The sequence below is a fragment of the Lissotriton vulgaris genome, chromosome 2_1 (genome assembly GCF_964263255.1).
Source record: "Lissotriton vulgaris chromosome 2_1, aLisVul1.2, whole genome shotgun sequence".
In the NCBI taxonomy this organism is placed as follows: domain Eukaryota; kingdom Metazoa; phylum Chordata; class Amphibia; order Caudata; family Salamandridae; genus Lissotriton; species Lissotriton vulgaris.
The window spans coordinates 1,325,520,673-1,325,545,761 of record NC_141687.1 but is presented as its reverse complement, the minus strand read 5'-3'; the positions used below and the strand labels follow the sequence as shown (position 1 = coordinate 1,325,545,761).

General features: G+C 46.0%; 1 protein-coding gene across 1 annotated transcript in view; it reads right to left on the bottom strand.

Annotated features, from left to right (window-relative positions):
• The window catches only part of UMPS (uridine monophosphate synthetase), a 138,199-nt gene extending 113,400 nt beyond the window's left edge, over window positions 1–24,799 (bottom strand). Inside the window, exons 1-3 of the mRNA XM_086957093.1 lie at window positions 24,591–24,799; window positions 16,836–16,989; window positions 11,344–12,012 (exon numbers count right to left, since the gene is read on the bottom strand). Of these exons, the coding sequence (XP_086813219.1) occupies window positions 11,344–12,012; window positions 16,836–16,989; window positions 24,591–24,725 (958 nt within the window). The 5' untranslated portion in view covers window positions 24,726–24,799. The remainder of the gene's footprint in view (window positions 1–11,343; window positions 12,013–16,835; window positions 16,990–24,590) is intronic.
• Between the last annotated feature and the right edge of the window lie 290 nt (window positions 24,800–25,089).

Genomic DNA, 25,089 nt, shown 5'->3' with positions numbered 1-25,089 from the left:
TCTGACTACCCACTAGTCACCTATAGGAAGGGACATTCCTTAAAAGACCTACTGGTAAACAGCCATCACGACCCCAAATGTAAGAGAAAGACCCCGATATTGGGATTCTATCCCTGTATGAAATGCAAGGCCTGCAAAAATTCTAGCAAAGTGAAGGAATTCAAGGTACCCGGTAAATTGAATAAGATCATAATCCCCAAACTCTTGAACTGTCACTCAGAGTTCACTGTGTATGGTCTGGTGTGCCCTTGTGGTAAAAGATATATGCGAAGCACGATTAAACAGACAAAACTTAGGGTGTTGGAACATATGAGAGCGATTAACACCAGAGACCAGAGCAACCCGGTGGCTCGGCACTATGAGAAAATGCATCAAAGCAACAGCAATCTGCTCTCATTCTTCATCCTGGACCAATTAACAAGATCAGAACGTGGGGGAGACTGGGTCAAAAAGCTAAGAACCCTCGAATCACGATACATAATAATGCTACAGACAAAGAGCCCGACAGGCCTTAACAATGAGGAGGAAATGTGGGTGCAAATTGGCTAAGATGACTATCTGTACTGTACGAAAAGAGAACAAAGTCAAATGATAACCTGCAAAGACTACTCCCTCTATGAGAACTCGATTTCTCACATTTGGCCCATTCAGGGCAAGATTCAAAAAGGAAACAAATGTGAGATTGTTGGCACACATATAGGCCATCAAAAATGGACAAAAAGCGCTTAAAAACATACCTGTGAACAGAACAGGGAAAGCCCATTAAGGGCGAAATAAATCTATGAATGCAAAACTAAAATTGCAAAATAGGTCAACAATTGAAATGAAATATACATTGTAATGTATTGCTGTAATTGAAATAATGCAATGTCTGTAATTAACTGCACATTATGCGGAAACAGGTTCATAACTGTAGTAAGCGTTCCTCTGACACTCCAAGATGGCCGCCAGAGTAATGCAGAAAATTCACTGTGCCTTCTTTTATTTTCATTCTTATTTTGATTTTAATCACGTGAAAATGTTATGTTGTAACTTTATTTAAACAGTTTGAAAGTTTGTATCTATCGACACTGACTAAGGCGGCAACGCCGAAACGCGTTTGTTGATACGATTGAGCAGCGCCAAAAAATTAACTATGGCAATGAAAAACAACGTGAAAGTGCTGTGAGTGCCCTTAATTGCGGAACGGACCTGGGAGTAAGCCGTGTGTGTTTAGAAATATTTACGCACCTCACCGTGCGGTAAGAGGCACCTGAGGCAAAGAGGAGCGACGGGTGGTGAAAAGGAGAAACAGAAAATATATATACCAAAGAAGTAAGAGGAGCAATTAATAAATACTGGAATACCTTTAAAACTGACAAAGATATCCAAGGGAGCATCAGAGACTACCCCCAAATTACGTACAGGAAACCCATGTGTCTCAAAGACAAAGTATGCCAGACGCTGATAGTCAACCGTAAAAGAACAAATCCAGTCCAGGGATTCTATGTCTGTGGCAAATGCAAAGCGTGCAAATTCAGCCACAATGTCAAAGAGATAAAATTATCCCAGCTGTGTGATCCTTTTAAAATCACCAAACATTTGACTTGCCACACAGAATATGTGGTGTATGCACTCAAATGCCCGTGCAACAAATTCTATGTGGGCAGTACAATTAAACCGGCCAAAGACCGGATCTTACAGCATTTAAGAGCCATAAAAAACCAAGACAAACAGTATCCCATGGCTAGACACTTTGCGTCCCACCACAGAAGCAACAATAGCCTCCTCGCTTATGTAGCACTAGACCAAGTGCCCATAAGAGAAAGAGGCGGGAACCGACTTCAGGAACTCAGACGCCTGGAGTCGAGATTCATAATCAAAATACCATATGTTACAACCCCAGGGGCACAATTGCGACGAAGGGCTGGGTGTGCACCTAGGCTAAACTGAAAGAAGTGTGCTGATGTATATGACTTCTGCCAAAACTGTCCTCTGATCTTAATTTTTATATGTATGAATTTATGAAAGGCACGAAATTGGTAGTTTATTTAATCACTGTGTTTTATTATTTTGTCACAGGTACCATACAATGTGGGAGAGTATGAAAATACAACAAGTTCAGAAATTGTGTGGCAGTATGTATCGTGTTGCAGAGATCACGCTGGGCAATGTTACAATGAAAGGTGTTTTCTTATGTGAGAGTCAAGACTTGGATGTGACACCAAACGGACGAATAAGTAAATTCCAGGCCCACTTGGGCTGAATACTCGAGCACCTTTGGTGCAAAATGTATATAAATAAGAATGACTCGGGACATTATTAAACATGCTGTTCTCCAATTCAGGCCGTAATTATCCCTAAACACATAGGGGATTTCATGGACTTGGTTACAAAAGAGCTGTTTAATAGAAGGCAAGGTTATAGCTCTACCCAATGAACGATCAGTGCGAATGTGCATGAACGGTATAACTGAGGGTTCGTAGCCTCTATCGGACCGCATTTTGAAGGAGAGCACAATCCGTTTTAATTTTGTCATTCGGAATAATAGAATGCTGGTAATTCTTTCGCATGATTTAATTTGTCAAGAAACCATACCGAGTGATAAAAAGCCTTCCCTTTTAAATACAACGGGAAGTCAGAGATAATGTGGACGGGCTGATCGTCCCCGCAACAATAAGTGAACATCGCCTGTACATTATGAAGTTACAATGCATTACGCCCATTTCAAAATTATGTGCAACCAATGAATTTATTCAATTGATTTATTTACGTTATGCCACACATTCCTGAAAAATGTATGTATAATATAGCTCCAGACATATGATGTTTAGGTAGTCTGTTGGCTATGTCTATCTTTTCAATGGAGTCATGTGATTTACTTTAAATAATGGATGCAAACAGACTATGGTACTCGTGAGAAAGGGAAGGCAATTCCTGAAACGCGTCGAGTAGGGCTGTGAAATAAATCCAGATTTGAATACTACTTGTGGACTGTGAACGTGTTGGTTGGTGTATATATATATATATATATTTTTCACTACTCTTCCTCCTCTGCTTAAGGAAATTGGAGTCGCACTTCACTGGGCTGATATATACACACACATGCACACACACATATATACATACATACTAAAATTGAAAAGTGTGTATTTGAACGGAGAATGTGTGTATTTTCTGAATTCATAAGCTGATGTTTGGAGAAAAATGGTTGAATTTTCAAAACTATATTTAAAGTAGATATTTGAATGATAAAATTCAAACTGTGTTGGGGAGACTATTACTAATACCTTTAACTTTGTTCTATGGGCACTGCAGTTATAGCGGTTATTTATTATATAATGAGGGGCATTTTTACATCAATGCTGACAACCGTGACTCATGCAGGGAAGTGTTCACTGCTAGTAACATTGAATATGGTGGCCAATATTGTAATCTTGTCTGATTTGGTTACTACTACAGCTGCAATAATATGAATAGCTCTGGAGGATTTTAACTGAACATAATTAGCTCTTTTTACATAAAAGGATGGGTACCCTTGTCCTACATCATTAAACTTTGGTGAGCGAAATTAACAAATTGTTACAAAATTAAAGAATAGGACACCTACCTGAAAATGTGCCTGGACAAATTCTAAAGAAACTCCATTTGAAACAGAATAGTATAGAATGTTACAACCTCTTTCAACCAATAAATAAATATATATAAGCTTCATGCACATGTAAGGCTGTTCAGCCAACTTTAAAATCCTGGTACTCCTAACAGCACATTCTGCATAGCATGGGGAAAGATTTGGGAATGCGGAGTTAACGCTGGTTCAAAGAATGAGTAAAGGGAAAACTGTAAAACTTTACCAAGTAACTTTGAAAACAGCCTACGAATATGAAAACAATCCACTATCTGAAAGTCACTTTGTTTACAAAATATGTACTTATAACTACTGACCTTTCTAAGGTTCATGGCAATTATGGCTAGTAGTAATATTTATATACTATAAGGACATAAAATTAAATGCAGCCACCAAGACTCCTTAGACTAAATAGTTATTACATCTGCAGTCTGTGCAAGCTCCTTAGCCATCAGACTGAAATAAAAGATACCGACTTTAGACAGATCAATTAGTTTAGTAAAAGTTACATTTGATGATGAAGTTGATGTATTAATATTATATTGTATTATGTACTTTCATGGCTGTAACCTGCCGAAATAAAGTATTGACCGACTGACATTTCCAATAATCTTGTGTCTCCCATATCAAATCATACACAGATAAAGGAAACTGCCAGCAAAACAGTCTCTTTTGCATAGTCAACTATAGTTGCGAATCAAGCTGAATTTAATTTAAATAGACAAAATGAGGCCAATCATCTGTATAGGAACCAGAATTGTGTTCAAAAGTGGTGGGTTGGGGGGCGTGGCTAAGATGGCGGCTCGGTAAGACGTGTCTCGCAGAGGCTCCCCGGGCCTGATCCCCCGCCAGGGAACCTTGCGGACCTTCGCCCTCACCGAGCTGGCCAGTAGCAGCGGACAGGGTCCGGGAGCAGTGCGGCAGAAGCGGAGCCGGTGGCGAGGCTCGAGGCTGCCGCAGAACGCCGAAAAACGGAGCCGCCTGACGGCGAGGGGCAGGCGCGGGCAGCAGTGACCCGAGCGCTGGGGCCGAGCGGCCCGGGGAGACCCCCGGCGGCATCTAAGGCTTGAGTGTGGGGGAGTCGGGGATCCCGACAGCGACTCCGGAGCCCCGGGGGCAGCACCCGGCAACACCGGGCGGAGGCTTGAGCGGACAGGAGAGAGAGAGTACGAGGCGCCGGGTCCGCCGGCCCCTGAAACTACGCGAGGCCCCGGCGTGGGCCTAGTGGAGGTGGGCGCCGAGGGCCGGAGAAGCCTGGCTGCAGCCGGAGGGCGCGTCTGAAGGGGACCAGCGCTGCTGCCGGGAAGCGAGGTGGACCCCGCACGGCGCTACAGGCACAGGACGATAGTTGGTGAAGACCCCTGCGGTGTCTGCGGGGGCCGAGAGGAGCAGTCCTGCAGCTACCGACTGCGGCCCAGTGGACTGTGAGGTGCCAGGTCCGCCGGCCTTCGGAGCTACGAGGGGCCCCGGCGTGGGCCCAGCGGAGGAAGCGTGGCCCTGCTGTGCCGCGGGCCGGTGGGGCATATCGGCCTCTGGTGGCGGAGGGGCCCGGCACCCTTAAGGCGGAGGTGAGCGGCGCCCCGGGGGCGGCCGGGGAGCGATAGAGGACGCGACTGGGGATTTCCCCCCCCCCCACCCACTACAGGCGACCCCCCGGAGGCACACAGGGCGCGGGGCTGAGGCGCGACTGCAACTCTGGGGAACCCCGAGGAGGCGGGGGGCCCTGGGAGGAGGAGTGCCGAGCGGGTGGACTGCAGCCCAGGGATAGCAGGCGGGCGCCAGGCCCTATACCCCAGGCGAGGAAGAGCAGCGGGGTCGAGGCCTATGGCCTAGGGGAGAGGCCCCTGGGACGCGATACCGGCTTTCTCAAACTACGGCCAGAGCACCTCGCGGAAGCGCCCGGAGCCCTGTCCAGACTGAGGCCCACGGCTGGGATAGCCATGTCAAACCGAAAAGGGAACCGCAACATCTCGGAGATGCTGGCCAAGGGACCCCCAAGCCCGATAAAAGCCCAGACAAACCGGCACCGGGCCCCCCCCCCCCCCCCCCCAAGGGGAAGGATCTACCGGAGGGCGAGACACCGGCGACCAAGGCGTTCATGGAAACCCTCTTCGCCTCCATGAAAGACGATATTCAAACTTTCCGGCAGGAAATGACCGGGGAGTACAAGGAACTCCGACGGGACGTCGACGAACTGGGGGAGAGAGTAGCGGCCAACGAGCTCTCAGGCCAGGCCAGAAGCGAGGAAATAGAACTCCTTCGGCAGGAGATCGTCCGCCTTCATGACCAGCAAATGGATCTCCAGACCCACGCGGAGGACCTGGAGAACCGCTCCAGGCGCAATAACATTCGGGTCCGGAATGTGCCGCTCAAGGCGGAGGGGGACGACATGGCGGGATACCTGCAAGCGCTCTTCCGGATGGTGCTGGGGGAAGGAGAGGACTTCGCGGTTCGTATTGACAGAGCCCACCGAGTGGGCCCGGCCCGCCGGACCCAGGGCCCCCCGCCGGACATTCTGGCCTTTCTGCCGGACTACCCCTTGAAGGAGCGCATCCTGAGGGAGGCTCGTCACAAGCAACCCCTCCGCTTCCAGGACCACAATGTGGAACTTTTTCAGGACTTGGCTGCGACCACCCTACAAAAGCGGAGGGCGTTTAGGGTTGCCACAACTTTCCTGCGTAAAGAGGGGGTCCCGTATTCCTGGGGACACCCGTTCCGCCTGGTCTTTAAGTGGAATGGCGCCCTCCACCAGCTGCGTTCCCTACGAGACACATGTGCGGTGCTAGGCATCCCCCATGAGGACCCACACCAGGATGACATGGCAGACCGGCAGTCCTCCGGGGCCGGGACGGGCTCCCCCGGGACGTCGAGGGACGGATGGCAGACAGTGCGGCGGGACAGACAGCGGAAGAAGCCTCTCAAGCCCGATCCGGACACGGTGGCCCTGGAACAGGCTGCAGCAATCCATGAAGTATCCAAAGACACAGGCGCAGCCCCCTAAATGGATTCTGGCGAAGGTCGACATCAGATAAGTTTTGGCTCCTGGATGGGGGGGGGGTCGGGGGGCCATGAGCCGCCACTGCCACACACCCACTCATTGACTCATTGACTCATTTACCACAGGCCTAGACTGTCTCATGATTGGCCTGGGACTATGTTCGCCAGTTGGGGGGGGAGGGGTGAAGGGGAATGTTGGGAGGGGGGGGGGGGGTTGGGGCTTGGGAGGATGAGAGGGGGGGAGCTCGGTGTGTTCACTATCGATTGGCATTTGGTACCAGGGGTTGGGTTGGCTGGGGGTCTGGGTCAAGGCGGAAGGGACGCACGCATACTCATGGCTGCTGATAGCATAAGTATCCTCTCACTTAATGTCAAGGGACTCAATAACCCCATCAAAAGAAGGGCAGTCATCTCCTTCCTTGAGCGTTCTGGGGCTGAAATATGTCTGTTACAGGAAACGCACCTGTTGGCGAAAGACTGGCACCGCATGAAAGCTAGGGCCTTCCCTCACCAATTCTACTCCGCGACCGGCGAAAAGAAAGCGGGTGTAGCTATACTAGTGGCCAGGCACTTCAATGGGCGGGTTGGGAATAAGGTGGCCGAAATCAGGGGCAGGCTCTTGGCACACACGATACACGTAGGTACCTCTTCGTTCACGTTGGGCTCCATTTATGCACCCAACACCAAACAGGAGGTTTTCTTGAAAGGTGCGCTGTCTGAAGCGCTTTCGGGCGATCTGAAACTGGTACTGGTGGGAGGGGACTTGAACCTGGTCATGGACAATGAGAAGGATAGGTCTGGGAGGAGGTTTGGGGACTCCGGAGCGCTGTCGGTGACAGGGAAGCAGTGGTTAGGGGACAGGGGGCTGACTGACATCTGGCGGGACAAACATCACACTGCCCCGGGATACACCTTTTACCACACCACACATATGCTAGACTAGACCACTTCCTGGGTTCGGCTAACATAATTCCCATGGTTCGGGACATTGACATTACACCGGCGGCACTTTCCGATCACGACGCGGTGACCCTCCAACTGACCGTCCCGCGTACTCCTCCACATAGGGGCAAGTGGCGACTCAGGGAAAGTATACTGGCCCGTAAGGGAGTCGTGCAGCAACTGTCCCAAAGCATCACCACTTATTTGGACCAGAACGACACGGGAGAGGTAACCCAGGCGACATTGTGGGGGGCGCTTAAGGCGGTCATTAGGGGCGAAATCATGGCGATCGCCGCGGCAGAAAATAAGGAGCGAAAAGATCTGAGACGGGACCTGGAGACGCAGGTGCTAGAATTGGAGCGGGTTCACAGCCGGACGGGAGCCCCCCGGATTTGGCGCAAACTGAAAGCGGTCAGGGCGCAACTGGCGAGTCTAGACCTGGACAGGGCGGAATACGCGGCACTCCGCCTCCGCCACACGTACTACGTGGGGGGAGACAAGACGGGCCGCCTGCTGGCTAGCAAACTCAAGGCCAAAACCGTCCGCTCCCAGATCCCTGTGATACGCGGAGACGATGGCGGCGAGGTCCGAGAGGATGACCGCATAGCGGAGGCATTCCGGACTTTCTATGAGCAGCTGTATGCCGCCGATCGGACCGTGGGGGAGGAGGCGGGGAAGACTTACCTGGAGTCTATGGAGGTCACCGCCCTTAACGACGTGAACTCCGCAGCGTTAGATGCCCCCTTCCGCCTGGAGGAGGTCATAGCGGCCATTGCCCGTCTTAAACCCTTGAAAGCTCCGGGCCCGGACGGCTTCTCCGCGGGCTTTTATAAAACCTTTTGCCCCCTCCTGGCACCAGTCCTTACAAAGCTGTTCAACTCATTCGAGGGCCAGGGCTCCATCCCGAGGGAGATGTTGGAGGCAGAAGTCGTAGTCCTACCGAAGCCGGGCAAAGACCCCTCACGCTGCGCTGCGTACAGGCCGATTTCGCTCCTCAACGTGGACCTTAAGCTCTTCACGGGCATTCTGGCCTCCCGGTTGGGCCCGTGCCTTCCGGGCGTCATCGACCCTGACCAAGCGGGCTTCGTCCCCTCCAGGCAATGCGCGGATAATACGAAGCGCATTATGCATGTCATAGACAAAGCTCACGCCAACGCCTCGGACGCTGCACTGCTCTCGGTGGACGCCGAGAAGGCGTTCGACAGGGTGGACTGGAGGTTCCTGGAACAGACGCTGGTCAAGTTCGGCGTGGGCCCGCGCTTCCGCTCCTGGGTGGCGGGATGCTACACGTCCCCGAAGGCGACCATCAAAGTCAACGGGGTCAGCTCTAAGCCGTTCGACATCCAGAGAGGCACGCGACAGGGCTGCCCCCTCTCGCCGCTCCTATTCGCCCTTTATATCGAGCCATTTGCCCAGCGGGTTCGGGACAATCGTGCCATAGCCGGGATCAAGTTCGGAGGAGTGGAGCAAACCATCAGCCTCTACGCGGACGACATTCTGGTGGCGGTGGATAACCCACGGGTCTCTCTGCCGGCCTTCCTATCGGAAATGACCGCGTTCGGGTCTGTGTCGGGCTTCAAAATGAACGTCCAGAAGTCAGTCGTCCTGCCGCTAGGTAGCAATACCCGACCAGCTAACAGGGCATCGCTGCACATAGGGGGGCTTGAGGTCAGCACCACCGTGCAGTACCTGGGGATAGACCTGACGCCGGAGACCGTTCAAACGGTCAACCTTAATTACACCAAGCTGCTGTCGCGAGTTCAGGGAGACATTACGAGGTGGAAGCAACAGCCGCTTTCGTGGCTAGGCCGGGTGGCGGCCATAAAAATGTCTCTGTTGCCCAAGATCCTTTACGTATTCCAGACCATCCCTGTCACTCCCCCACTGGGGATGCTGAAGAAACTACAGGATGCCTTGCACCATTATGTTTGGGCGAATAAAAGGTCCAGGCTGCGGCGCGACCTGGCCATAAGGACAACAGCAGAGGGGGGTTTGGGGGTTCCGGACCTGAAGCGCTACTTCCAAGCGGCTCAGCTTAGATTCCTCCTGGAGTGGTCCCGGCCGACTTCGGAGAAGCACTGGCTGTTCCAGGACAGGGCCATGGCGGGCCTGCCCCTCTGGAAGGTTCCCTACCTGGCGCGCCCGGACAGACCACCGCACCTCAAGAGATCCCCTATCACCAGGTTCCTTTTGCAAGTGTGGGATGCGACCGCGGTCCCGAGGGGCCTGACGACCTTTCCCTCCCCCATGACGCCTCTGCTGGACAATCCGGCGTTCCCCCCTGGCAGATCCCCGAGCTCATTCCCGCAATGGCGACAATCCGAATGTCGCTCCGCGGGCCACCTATTCGACATGGAGGGCTTCATGACATGGGACGCCGTGATAGCAAACTACTCACTGGATAAGCCACTCCGCTACCAGTACTTCCAGCTTAGGCACTGGCTGACACACGCCGACGTGGCGCCTTTGGCTGGCCGCCCCCTCACCCCCTATGAGCGTTGGATCATGACCAAAACGTCAGACACAAGGTCCATCACTGAATTAGATCAGATGCTGTCCCCACCCCCCCCTACGGAGAAATCTGCTGGGCAGAGGCGCTGGGAAAGGGAACTGGGGCGCACTCTTTCAGCTAAAGAATGGCGAGACGTATACCACCGTGCTCATCACACGGCCAGGAATACCGCTAGCAGGGAGGCGGCGGTCAAGATCGCCTACTACTGGCACTTGACCCCTGAGCGTCTACACCAGGGGAACCCGAGCAAAGACCCTAAATGTTGGAGAGGGTGCGGGCACACGGGGACCATGCTACACATCTTGTGGGACTGTCCCGCGGTACAGGAATATTGGACGGCGGTACTCAAGGACATAGACACTCATTTTGACACCGACATTCCACGATTCCCAGCTTATGCTGTTCTTGGACTGCCGAACGACCTGACGTTCCCACTCAAATCCTTGAGGGGAAAACATATGGGACTGGCAATGGGGCAGCGACGCAGCACATCTTGTCACTATGGGGGTCCACTAGGCAGCCCACACACACGGGGTGGTTACACCGGTTATGGTACATCATGGGGATGGAAAGGATACAGGCCTCGCTTACTCAGTCCTCCGAAACTTTCAGAGAAACTTGGCGACCACTCATCTCTCTACTTTCCCAAGAATTTACGGAGCTTACATGCCCGAGGTATCTCCGGGTCCTGAAACTAGCGGAAGGGTTTAGAGATGAAAAGACCAGAGTGGAACACAAAGTCTAGCCTATACACCGTACATCCACCTTTAAGCGCTACAAGGAACACACCGGGCGGGGGGGGGTCGGGGGTTGTTGGAGGGGTGGGACACAGTTGGGGTTGGTTGGGGGGGGGGGGGGGGGGGGGGCCTGTTGGGGGGTTGGTGGAAAAGAGTTCTGATGGTCGCAGGGGGGCGTACCCCCCGCCAAGCAAACATACTCGGGCACCCGGACTTGCCTCACTTCATGGACGCACAATGGGGTGCGCAGCAGGGTCGGGGACGGGCGCCACGACATAGACTTTTGTTTCTTCGAATATTGTATGTATGACATTGCTTTGTGGAACTCAATAAAAATATATTTGATCAAAGAAAAAAAAAGTGGTGGGTTGTGTCTTAAAGTCCATGACCATGCTCCATTGGAGGGAGAGGGGGTGAGAAAGAAAGTACCTGCTCTCCACATCCATAAACGCAAACGACAGGCTGTTGAAACACAGTAATGTGTACAGGGACGCACCACATTTTATAGAATGATCACACTAAGTCAGACATACACACACAGCACTTACCCTCATATTGATGTTTCACAGTGTGTCCTATGTCTGCAAATTTGCGGTCTTCAAACAACAGAAACTGGTGTTGATCTGCAAGAGCTCTTAATTCCAACACAGTCTTGTGCGTGAAATCACTAAGAATATCAATGTGTGTCTTCAAGATACAGATGCTAGGTCCTAATGTGGAAGCTAGTTGCAGAAGCTCCTTGGAGCTGGTCACGTCTGCTGACAAGCACAAGTTGCTCTGTTTTTTTTCCATCAACTGGAGGAGCTGCGCTGCTAGTGGGTGTACGTTGGGTAAAAGAGCCCGGTCACTGAACCTCAATTCTTTGGAAACCTTGACTGGGGCAGTTCCATTGGTCATTTTAGAGATGACAACGTTATGGTCCTCAAGAAACTTCTTGACTTTAGCCACCATGTCGGCATCAACTTTACCCTCTTGGTTGAGGATTTCCAGCACTTTTGTTAGAGTACTCACAGGATGCAGATGGATGCCATGGGCCTCCAAGTTGGCCTTTCCACCTTGTTCTCGGTCAATAAGAACAATGGCATCTGTCACCTTTAGTCCCACTTGCTGGAGAACTACTGCAGTTTCCAATATGCTGGCTCCACTTGTGACGACATCTTCAATGATCAAGCAGGTTTCTCCCGCCTTGATACGGCCTTCTACAAGACGCTTTGTACCTTTTAGAAAAGAAAAATAGTAATATCAAAAAAATGCCATTACACAAAAAATATGAGCAACAAATGTCCAACCAAATACACTTTAGTGTTCGGAAACAAAACTCCTCTGCTTCTTCTAATTTTGCATTAGTCTTTTTAGGCTTTAACTCTACCAAACAAAACAGAGTTGAACTCGATGTACCTCTGAATTGTTCATCAACGTAAATGTGAGCAATAGTTTAAAATTAAACAATCTTTCAAACTGTCAATTTGGGAGGGAGTTAAGTGGCAGACCAGGATGGCCACATTTGGCTAGAGCTCCGACGGGGACATGCATCACCTGATCCCTCTTCAGGCGCCATGGGTGCCCACGGGGTTGGTGCTGGGGATGGAAGATGAGGAAAGGATTAAAAAATGAGAGCAGCGCTCTGGCAACACAGCTTGGCAGCAAAGCGGCACTGAAGTCTCCAGCGGGCATGGACTACCAGGAGGCGTGGCACCACAGTTTTGAGTTTTGATTCTCAGCACAGACGGCAGAGATGTGGATGGTCTTTAAGATACTGCGCCCTACTGGTATGGGAAAAGACTGGCACAGCTCAGTGATGACGGTGCAACTCTTTGTGAGTGATTTCAGGGACGAGGACAGACCGAGCGGCACTCATGAGAACCAGGAGACCTGCACTGCAGGGCGAACAGGGGACAGGGACGCTCGCACAAAGCCCATAGCAGATTATGAAAGCACAAATAAATGTTGGTCTTAGGGGCATACCGCCAGGTAAATTAGAGAAAACCATTTTTGATGCCAGGAGAAACTGAAATCTAGACTGCATGCAAACACTGGAAGACTCTTCACATTGTTACATTTAATCACGTTTCTCTGAGAGTTTTGGTGAGCTGATGGACTGGGTCTCACCATTGCTTGCTAGGTATACGTGTCCCCAAACACAAAATAACTAGTGAAAGTGGAGCCCTCCCTTGAAACCCTTATCACTCAGAGGGCTCTCCGGATTCAAAGGTAATAGGGAGCATACGTCTGTCAGCTTCATTTAAATGTCCAGAAGCTGACAGACGGATGCGCGCTTCTACTTGGAAGTAAAACGACCTTCATTGTCGACTCTTGATCATTATGTGAAGACTAACACGAGACTCCAACCGGCTGGTGGATGTCAAACGTGTTCATATAAAAAGACTCCAAAGGGCTAGTGGAGATCTTCGGAACAAACAAATATTCCTATTTAAAAAGAGGCTTCCTGATTAATAGAACGGAACCCCACCATGTGAATATTTAGTGGAGTACATTATTGCATTTGAACTGCGCCTTATCCTTTGATTTCATTGACTGAAGTTTCTGCTTTAGCTGTCCACCCCTACCCCCTGCCATATTCCTGAGGAAGACCCCGCCTTGACGCACACCAAATCTTCACTTTTGTCCAGACAGTTCTTTTGACCATAAATTGGTTTGTGAATGGGCCTTGTATTACATGTGCAAAATTAAGACAGGACAAAAATTAAAAAAATACTCTTTATTTTTGTCACTTACATTTATCATGCATATAGTGTACTGTTTCTTTCACTATTCATTGTTTGTCACTTTATCACCTTAGTCACATGTCTTTTTGCAATTCTTGTGTATCCTTGACAGCCGTTATTATTCAGTACTTTTTTTAAATATAAGAGTAAATTAACTTTGTGAATTTCCCCTTTTGGTGTGTTCCTCTTTTCCAAATAATATTTTGTGCGTCAAATAAGGAATTGTTAGACACCCTTTCATCTGTAGTAAATATAGTGTGCACAGTAATTATACCACCCAACAGAACGAAAAGTAAACATAGCTCTCATTTCCAGCACCTGGCTTTATTTTTTCTAATCTTGCTTGTTTCCAATTGTTCTATATACTACGAATATCCAGGTTCTGAGGGACACCGGGTCGCCACATTATTTCTAATGCTATGTTTACTTTTCAGCACACCTTACTTGTGCAGGAAATCATTGACTCCTGGAAGGAATCCTCGTCCTACAAGTTTTGCTGTCTAAGAATAACCACACTAAAAAAACTTTTACACATCTGATCTGCGAGTGTAGCATAGGTACTTCTAAGGAGACCTCGGCAATTGAACATTTAGGCTCCAGCGTCAATATGTGCTAACAAAACAGTTACAAAGAACTATTAGGTTTCCTGAATGCACTCCGTAATTCAACAATTTTTATACTGTTAAACAAATGTGCATGGTTTTGGCCCGTCTTGTCCATCTCAAGTGTGACTGATATAAACACCACTTGTTAATGGATCAAGAGGGGCACTGGTTTTAGTAGCCAAAGCTGAAAGGTTTTTCAATTTTAATCCAAGTGCGCACCCAGCACACTTGACCCAATTCTTATGAAATTTCCCTTTTATCTTTTTCATAAATCAGCTCCATCATTTTGCTTATCGTCTTACGCATTCTATTTATAAACACCAATGCATTTACGGATAAAGTTTATTCTTCAGGGGGAATTTATAGCATAAAGTCTCCAGTTGTATAAATCAATAGAAATATTAATTATTTCTCTTAATATTGTCCTCCGTTTTCAAATGTATGTATTCACCAATTTTACCTTCGGCTAACCCAGTGTCATCATGCAATCAAATCTCACTTCAGTTAACGATGCACAGTGTTTGGAACTTCAATCTTTACCTGGATTTACATTAAAGATAACCACATTACCAGAGTGCCTCAAATTCAGTATGCGTCATTTCTATTACTCTACTGTAAAACATTACAAAGTGTAAAATAAAAATGAAAGGGAATAAAATGCCCCACATGCACCGTAACATTGGGTATTTCCCCTTTTTTTTCCTCCTTAGATCTTGTACCGGATACAAATTCATAGGTATCAGCACTCAAAACTGAACTATTTCAGTTTGATCATTTAAATGCAGAAACCAGCAGCGTGCGCATGCATCATGCAAACCTCGTCCACTAACGAGGAACCGCTAGTCTTAATTCAAATATAAGTCTCTCATCATGCGATTACACTAAATATGAAATATTGTACCTTATGCTATGACAGGAGGAAGTGTGGCCTCTTAAAGAGACTACCAGCTTTCTATGAACCCATCCCTCCATTCAATAGCTTGGGGGTAGGTCACCATAACCTGTGATCTTGCAGATCTATTTAGGGGAAACTTTGAGCCCACTACAGCTGCATCAAAGGGAGGCTTTGGCATATGGACAAACACTTCTGTCTCACGGTTGGTTAGAATTCATGCTATTAAAATAACAATACTCACCAGAATGATGTACCTATTTCAAGCACCAACCGTTAACCTACTAAACTCCATCTTTGCTGATTTGATTTCAAGAAAACACTAATGAGATTTTTCTCAGGGGCTGTGAGAAGACAACCTTGAGTTGAACACAAAACACTGTGCCAGTCAATGGCGAGGTGGGCTGGTACTATCAGTTCTCAAGGCATTTTATACAACAGTGCAAACAGTTTAATTTAACAACCTGCCCCTCACCTCACACTCGGACAAATTTAAACCCCAAGATCACATCAGCTCTTTTGCCAGGATCCTTTATTGCCTGGTTTCAAGGAGAATACCTTATGCTCTTGGATCTTGAGCTTAAATAGAAATGAAATGTTTTTCCATGGAGTGATGATTTACACAGCACCTTGCAGAAGTCATTGTGGCTTGGAAGCAAAGTATGATTAATGTGCAAAACCGCACAGGATTTTTTAAAATGTAAAAAGATTTTGGTACAAGTTACAATGGAACTCCACGGACCGCAGAGAGGCAAATAGAAAATTCTTTTTTTAACATATATAATGTTATAAATGGCCACTCTCATACGAAGAACCCTTCTAAGTAGGGTGGACTACTGTAATGCCTTGCTGCTGGAATCTGCAAGATATTTGATTGAGAGGCTCCAGAGGATTCAAACGATAGCAGCTAAGCTAGCCTTGAGAAGGCCAAGATGTTGATGTTCATCTGCCTCCTTGACCTTGTCAGAGCTGCACTGGCTTCCCGTACTGCAAAGAATTCAATTTAAGTCCCTTTGCATAGCATTCAAGGCTCTGCATGATTCTGTACCTAAACCATTTGCAGAATAAATTTGTCTGGTATGCTCCTTCTAGGAGCCATCGCTCCTCCTCTGCCGAGCTGGTGAAGGTACCAAGATTCAAAAAAACAAAATCAGGCGGTAGGGCTTTCAGCACCTCTGCTGTACGACTTTGGAATAATCTTCCACTTGAGATGAGACAGCTGGAATATCTTTTTCGGTTTAGGAAGAGACTGAAGACATGGCTCTATCCTAGAGCACAACTCCACTAAATTGGCGACCCCCCCCCCCCACCACATACCAAGAGCCCAGTTGGGCACACACATGATAGCACCAGGCTGCCCATAGGGTGACAGTGCGCTTTAAGTGTTGAAAATAAATAAATAAATAAATAGGCAAACTCTGGAAGGAATCATAAAGGGGAAACATTTGGGGCGAGGGCAATTCGCTCACAGAAAATGAGTGAGAAAGCAATCATAAGAAAGACAGTTGTTAAATTTAGACATGGGACGATTAAGGTAGAACTATACGTATCCTGCTAATTTGCAATTACATCTCAGTCATAAAACAAGCTGCCATTTAAGTCCAATGTACCATTCTCATAGGAAATAAGCTGTTCTTGCATTGCAAAACATCAATCAGCCTTAAAACGAATGACTTAACACAATGGCATTTTCTATTTTAATTATTAAGAAGCCCATAATTCTTGTATTAATATGACCAATTTGTAAAAAGCTGGCTTTAGACACAGACCACCTTGTGGTACTTTCAGGTAGATTCTTAGATACTGTGTGTACTTACCATAATCCTTTGCTTCCTTTCTTCTTATTAGCATCGGGATTTGATTGGAGGAACAGATGACTGTAGCCAGAGGTAAAGCAGTGTATGGAACACCACACACAGAATCATACTTTATCCCTGCATCTTTAGCAGTTTGAAAAATAAGACCGGAAACCTAGGCAAATAAGAAACATTTTTTTTTAACACATGGCTGAACTGAAGTAAATTGTACAAGAAAAGCACTCGCTGTTGCATGAGGAACCCAAACGGTGACCCACATGTTGAACAAACTAACGCGTGTGAAAGGCACATCAAAAGAACCTTCCTTAAGTGACATTTTATTCATTAAATGGATATCTATAGCCAGCAGTGCTCAGGTACATAATCGTATTGCTAAAGTACAAGAGATGATACAAGCAAAGTAGGAGACACTGATTAATTGGTGGTAGGTGGTGAACACAGAAGGTTAAAACATGCAGCAGATTCGAAATGCAGCATTGTTTTCTTAAAATGTCAGTATTTTGTTCTTAAAATGTCAACTTCATCACTAAGGATAAATTGAGGTCAGCCCGAAAGAACAAGTTATCCTAGGAACTACACCAACAACTTAGAAATGCGCTCCGTTCAGATTAAATTAGAAACGCTCATGGTTTTTAGTTTAATAGTCTGTAAATCCCAGCTCCAGTGACGTCTGCAGATGCCTGCTAGCATTGGTTTACCTAGACTTTTTGTTCCAAGATAGAGCTTAGCGTGAATTACAGGTTTTGCAGATGGCAAGGCTACAACCAGAGAGTTTTATACAAATGCTAGAATACAATCACTCTAGTTGTGTCAGAGACTGCCCGTCCTCTCTGTTCTACTACTGTGAACGGGTCGATTAGGTTTTCACTGGTTTTATAGCGTCCTTCATAACATTAAAACTAACCACTTATGTAATACATGGGATTCTGGGATCCCTGTAGAAACGGTGGCCATCAATTTCTTACTAATCGGCGACTTGTCACGAACCAGGAAAAGACGACAGAACTCTATTACATGGCTATTACAGAACCTTGCTTTTCTTTCTTCTGCTCTATCTTAATAGATTACAATGACAGGCATAGATTTCTATAGATTTTTTTGCATTCCTTTGAGAAAAGAGAATCTTTTTGCATTTTTCTACACCTTTTGAGCTACTGCAGCTTTTTTTATTTTTAACAGACTTGTATTGAACTTTTTCTAATATCGGTTTGCAACAAATAGGTTTTTGATGAGTTTAATTTTGCACTAGTGATTTGATTTGTATTCTTCATGTTTGCAAACAGGCTCTCTCTTTCACATGAAAGAGCTACACACGTTGTTTGTGAGAAAGGTGATGGTGTGACCATGTATTATATGGGTTAAAGTACCCAACGGCGTACATGATCAGTATACTGCAGTTTTAAGGGGGGAAACTCCACATTACAACAAAAAATACATGAATGTTGAACCAAAAAAAAACTACAATTTCAATGACAGCCTACACAAAGTATTGTTTCAATACGTCCTTGCCACCTCCATAATATTATTACCAACAGTAATATCTACACTAAAGACCTCTACCTGTGCCTGACAGCTTACTTGAAGTGCAAATCTCAACAACGTCTAATCCATATAGAAACAAAGTCACACCTTTAATAATCGTACACTTGGGTTTTAGTTGCACTGCCACAAAATAAGAATAAGGAAAATCTGTTAACAATCTGGATACACAACTTTGAACTCCTGGAAGGAACAAAACAGTTTAACCACTTGATCATCTAGCTTCCAGAAAACATTTTAACAACTATATATAAATAATTACAATAAAGGTCTTCCTAAAACAGCAATTCTACAGTTTCGACCAAACTACGGATTTGAAACATCGACCTAAACTGGCTAACAGCTGACAATAGGCACAACTATTCCAGGGACAATTCTACCACGAAAAAAAAAACACAGAAATAACACAGCTACCTCAAGTGCATCCTCATCCCAAACAGATCAGAAAGGCAGTTAGTCTTCGAACGTATATCCTTTGAATATTAAATCTTGGACCTGTCACTCTTCAACTTAATCCAGTTTTACCTCATATCCCAACAAAATAAAATTCTGCTATGAACCTAAAGTACCAACAATTAACCATGAATTACCAAGATCTCCACAATCACACAGTCCAGACATCAAACTACCACCCTTTATATTTTCAAACGCAGTCTTTATAAAGCTCAAAAGAGACTCACTACTGAGACAACAATCACAGCTCAGACATGCATCCGACCCGCATCTTTACTCTTCAAAAGCACTAAAAGTGAATATTTAAAAAACACCAAACGTGGGGCATGATAGATTTCTATAAGCACAAAGCAGCAGCCCACATTTTCCATTGGCTCACATAATATAGTCATGAGTGCAAATCAGGCAGACTATTAAACGTGTGCTCAAATACAACACAGCCTGCCAAGCTGACATGACAGCCAGCAAACATCACTCGCAACTGTACTAATTACTAAGCTGTCTGCATCACAAACACTGATCACACAAGACAAATCTTCTCCTCACACACTGGCCCAAAACAGGATAGAAATTTGCCACCACCACAATAAAAAGAATAACTGCCAGGCAACTGCCATTGCATTGAGCACAGTTATTCAAAGGGATACAGCTGGATACAATATGGAATGGACTAACATGGTTTTCTTTTCTCAGTACATACAACGTATCACATGGGGTATTTGCTGGGCTTCATTTCCAAGTCTCCTGACTAGTGAAGGTTGAGGTTTAATTGAAGATCAATATCGTCACATAGTGTCCCCTTTTAAATTTGCAGCGTTTCCAGAGGTGGGTGCTACTTTGGGGTAAAAAATACAACTTAGTGAACAGTGAATCAAAGCTTTACCATATTATGGTGTTTTGTATTTTTTGCATGGCCCAGGATAGTGGGGCTTCTATTAACAGAAAATTAATTAGGGTCCCATAATCTAAAGGAATATTCAAGGATGCATGCTGCACCACAGAACAGCAGAATCACGTTGACCTCGTTTAGGTATGTGAGGCAAGTAAGACTATTATGGTCTCCAACTACAGAGTTGCTTTTAACCCTGCATAGGGCAGGTTCATAGAGTAGTATTAATAAATACATATAACATTCTTACCCTAATGCAATTTTAACTATACAAGACAAACCCTTGTGATTCTCATGCCATACACGCTAAAGACTACAAGAGCTGTGGGTGAGGCATCTTAGCACCAGGATGGTGCTGATGAATGAGCAATCCAGAGGATAAATGAAGCATACCACATAGCGTGGCACGGTTACTTCTTTTCTTTTTAATTCGTCAAACATTGTCTTGAAAGCCCAAACAAACACCCAGTTATAGGGAACATCAAAATGACTCACTCTGAGCTACAGCCTACTGGTTCAGTTATGCTTACACATTCCTGGCTCCCCAGCGCTCTTATTAATCCCTACACAAGCAGGACACATTTTACTTCATGCTGACATGAAACACATACTTCCATGCACGCAGACTTTGCGGGCACGTGGAAGTAATCTTTATTTAAAAAAAAAAAAAACACAGACTGTGAGCTTCCTTTCAATGCAATTAAAGGACGGGTATAATCTTCACCAGGCAATGAGAAAACATGCTTGTCACCAATGGTTTGTTTTCTCTGCTCCCCAAGGCTTTTTGTGGCACATTGTACTTTAGAAAACAAAAACTAATAATTAGAGGAACAAGCATTGGCAAAGTCAACAGTTCCGGGTTTAGAGCAAGGAACTGACATGGAGCAGTCACAGACAGTTACAGGTGTAAAGTAGCCACTCACACAGTTCAACGCAATGACGCAAGTGGAAGTATCCAGCCAACAGCACTAGGTGAGCAATAAATACTCAAGTGCGCTGACGCACGATGTGAATGACAGTCTCAAGTCAAAAGCTTAAAGACGCTGGTCGAAGAAAGTTATTGCTTTAAAGAGGCAGACGAAAGTCCACTTCATGTATTTTGGACTTATTGGCAATAGGTCTGTTTGACAATTCTGCTGTCAAAACCAAACGCTAAAAATAGCTATATTTTCAGTAACGAACCTTGTGCCTACACACAGCACAAAGTACAACCATATAACATTTGCTTTGGTTAGCCCACCTTTCGTAGAGAACTATGCGCAAACTTAAAGTGACAGGTTGATATTACAGAGAGGGCAAACTCAGCCTTTCCTCCTTCTGCAATAAGCGTGAATAGTGGGGGAGACAGGGAAAGGCATCAATTGAAGCAAATTGGAGAGAAGGGTGACCAGAAGTCCCAGTTTTACCTGGACTGTCGCAGAGGACCGGCACTCTACCGGCACTCTACCAATATAAAAACATGCCCTGGTTTTTGAGAGAGGATAAGGTGAATTTGCACATCAATTTAAATTTGCAAGCTGACATTTCGTCTAGCCCTCCCAGTACACCATGGACAGCTGTTTCCTTAAAGTGTCCCCTGTGTTACCTTCGTCATACAGAAAAGCAGATTATAATGAGGAGTGACTACTAGCCAGACTAGCCCATCATCAAGTGCATGGGATCTCCATTCTGGTCCTAGGACTTTTCAATGAATGTACAAAGGGCTCCCTACGAGATTAATTCAGCATCAGGGCACTCGAGCACAATCAAGCTTTTATCATCATTGGCTAAACTTCATGATTCCTCCATTTAAATCTAAAATGGACTAGCTTTTACTGTGTGTTCCCAAATGCATTAATATTGTGCAATAAACTATCTCATAATGACATGAGACACAATGTCAGTCAAATGGGTAAGACTAGTTTTTTTGTACAGAATGTATATTAGTTAAAGAGTTACTTTGAAAAATACCTACGTATAATACTGGTTGGTTTTGGAAAGAGCAATAATTGCAACAAAATTATTAGTGTCATAGTCCATTGTAAACTATTTAAGACGTCCATACATACACCTAGAGATAGTTAAAGAAAATCAGAGGTAAAGTTCATGAGGCTCAATAATTTACAGGCCTAAAATGTAGGTAGAGCGAATTAATCTATCAAGTTTGTAGGGCTCAACCAACGACAACCAAGTCCCAACAAAACTTGAAATCAATCAGGATCGCCATCAGCCCAAAAACAATGTGAAGTGGAAAGACTTCTAACCTATTATTGAAAATTAAGTCTTCAAAATAATAGCAAACTTGAAGACTATTGCCCATACTTCTGACCCACTACTCTCCACCAAAGTGCTGAACCTCAACCATATCTCCCCCCGCTCTGGACCAAAATCATTAATGCCCCTCTCTCCTCAACCTGTGTTACGGAGTCCTTCAAAATAGGTCAAGTCACTCCCATTCCCTTAAAAAAAACAGAAATGGACCCCATGGACTTTAGGACCCTCAGACCCATCACAAAACTTCCCTTCTTAGCCAAACCCCTGAAGAAACGAGTCCTCCTGCAACTAAAACTACACGCTGAAAAATTCACCCTTCACAACACTTCCCAATCAGGATTCAGGAAAGGTTATAGCACCGATATTCACATAAGTCTGGATGAAGGCGATGCCCATCTCCTAATCCTACTCTACTTCTCTGCGGCTTTCGATCCAGTAAAAGAACCCAGCTCTACCTGTAACTCTCAGATATTGCACGGGTGTCAATGGAACTGTCCTGAAGGGTTTATGTCCTATCTGCAATCGCCGCCATCAAATAAAAATCCACACCGGTCTCTACAACCTAACTCCTGTGATGCAAGGCATACCCCAAGGCTCTATCCTTTCCCCAGCCTTATTCTATCTCTTCATGGAACCCCTCACCGCCATTTTGACCCAAGCAGGGGTCAAATACCACCTAAATGCCGACGACAACTCTCCTGTAAAACCAAATCACCCGAGACCTCTGACAACTGATCCCCATACTTATTAATATACAATCTTGGCTCCAAACCCAACCATCTTAAACTGAACCCCAAAAGACAGAACTACTTCTCTTCTCACCCAGAACTAATCCTTTGCCTATCCTAGAATGGATCAAGAATCTGGACACACTTAATTGCGCCTTACCTCTCTCTAACTCTGTTAAGTCACTAGGCATCACCCTGGACTAGATAGATCATGTCCATGGTGTACCACATCAACAACTCTGCCAAAGGAGCGCTTTGCACACTAGACACCTCAAGAAAGTAAAGCAGTTTATTGCCTCCAGATGATATTAAGATGGTTGTGCAATCACTTGTCATCTCAAAACTTGACTACAGCAATTCTCTCCTTACTGTAACATCTAAATGTCACCTGGAATCCATCAATGCTGTTCTTAGAGCAGCTGCCAGACTCCTCAAAGATCTTTAAAAAGTTGACCACATGTCTCCTGCCCTCAGTGGTCTCAAATGGCTTCCCATTGAAGGCAGATGCTTTTTCAAAACAGCCTGCATCACCCACAAAGTGCTTCACACAATCTCCCCCCGCACCATACCCCCCAATTGCTAAAAAAGAAGAATCTGAAGAGCTGGAAGAGCCCGAACACGGAGAAGCCAGATACTCTTCTCCTTCCTCGAAACTTCAAGAAAAGATCTCAATCTCGTTCCTTCTCAGGTAATGCTCCGAAGAGCTGGAATCGCTACCTAAAGATCTCCGCTGTAACACCTCCTTCGAAGGTCAACTCAATATCTACTACTCAACAGCTACTTCAACAGGCACACAAACTGTTCTTAGTTGCCCTTGTTTAATAACACCTTCTAGACAGTTTCAATACCTGCTCAATTGCCTCAATGTGACTTGCACATTCGCCTTTTTTCCCTGATGCCTTTCTCCTCCATATACCCTGTGTTTTTCATTTGACTCTATAACCATTGAGTGCTATAATGTTTGTGACTTTTACATTCAGAATTCCCTTTGCACCTCCAATAAACGTATTTATGTCTTTACATGACATGTAAAGCGCTCGGATACCCTCAGATCTAGCAAGTGCTATTTAAGACTCAAATAAAAATCAATGGTCTTATGTAGAATGAACTTCTCAGGATACAAGGGGGTTAACACATTTTGGCCCGGTACGTTTGGATCAAATGGAAGGCTATTGGTTATGTTGAAATTAGATACATCCGATTAAAAAGGAAATGAATTAAGGACACCACTGTATTTATTACACAGTGACTCTCTACTCTGTGTGGTTTGAGAGCTACCTCCTTTTTGGGAATAAGCTTTCAGCCACGCTGCCCATCTAATGCTTGGTCATGGACAAACGGGTCCTTATCACAGCATCTAGGCTAGTCACTGTTTCTTTAAAAAAAAGGGGGGGGGGGGCAAAACACAGTGCACAACCTATGAAATGCTGGTCTTTTGCAGCCTGGCCCTTCTTTCGTTGGGAGTGCTGTATTGTAGACCTTCAGCATCTCGCATCAATACCACCATTCATTTAGTCCAACTTCCAAGACTACGAAAGTCACTGGCTCAGCACGTGCACAACCTGCTGTAAAGAGAGGGCAATATGGTCTTTTAGAACAGTAGGTGGAAAAGAAAATAGCTCTGCAGTTCTCCAGTCTGTCACGGCTTTTAATAGAATGCCATTGCATGCTGAAACTCGGAGATTAGGTTTTAAAATTGAATGCCTATGGCTTTGGTTAAAAAGTTGTGCCATTTAACGGGTATGATTTCAGCCCCTCGCTTATCATCCAAACCCCACCTGACAGTACAAGGGTTCTCCGTCTCCACTTAATCATTCTGGTCTCTGGCAAAACGCTCCAAGAAAGACAGTGCACAAATACTTTGCGTTAAGTATCCAGACATATGACGCACACCTGGTTCATAAGGTCGGGGTGGGAGACGATACCGCGCAGGTCAAAGTAGGCTGGGGTGAGGAGGCCACTCTTAAGCTCGAAGCTCCCAAACTTAACCGCCTCGATCTCAAAGAGTCGCAGAGCCAGCGCCTCCATGCCTGCGTTTAAGGGATGAGAAGATGCGAAGAGGAGAGCGAGACACGCAGCGTTTCAACAAGCCAATCCCCTGACCTCTACTGATCGGCGTAGCGTGATGGCGTCACCAGCGTGGGAGAGGTAAGCCATTGGCGAGAAATAGGCGTAACAAACGCGTATATCCTTATCGTGTTTATGTTCTTGAATTGGCACGCATACATGACTAACAGATTTCATTTGAAACAGCCGCTTAGGTTTTTGCTTTGATACTGTTTGTGAAAACTAAGGCAGGAAATCAAGAACTATCGAAGCAGCCATGTTAATGCCAGGCAAAGCAATACATATATAAATCCAAATTGAGAGGGAAATGAGGCTAGGGCGTAGA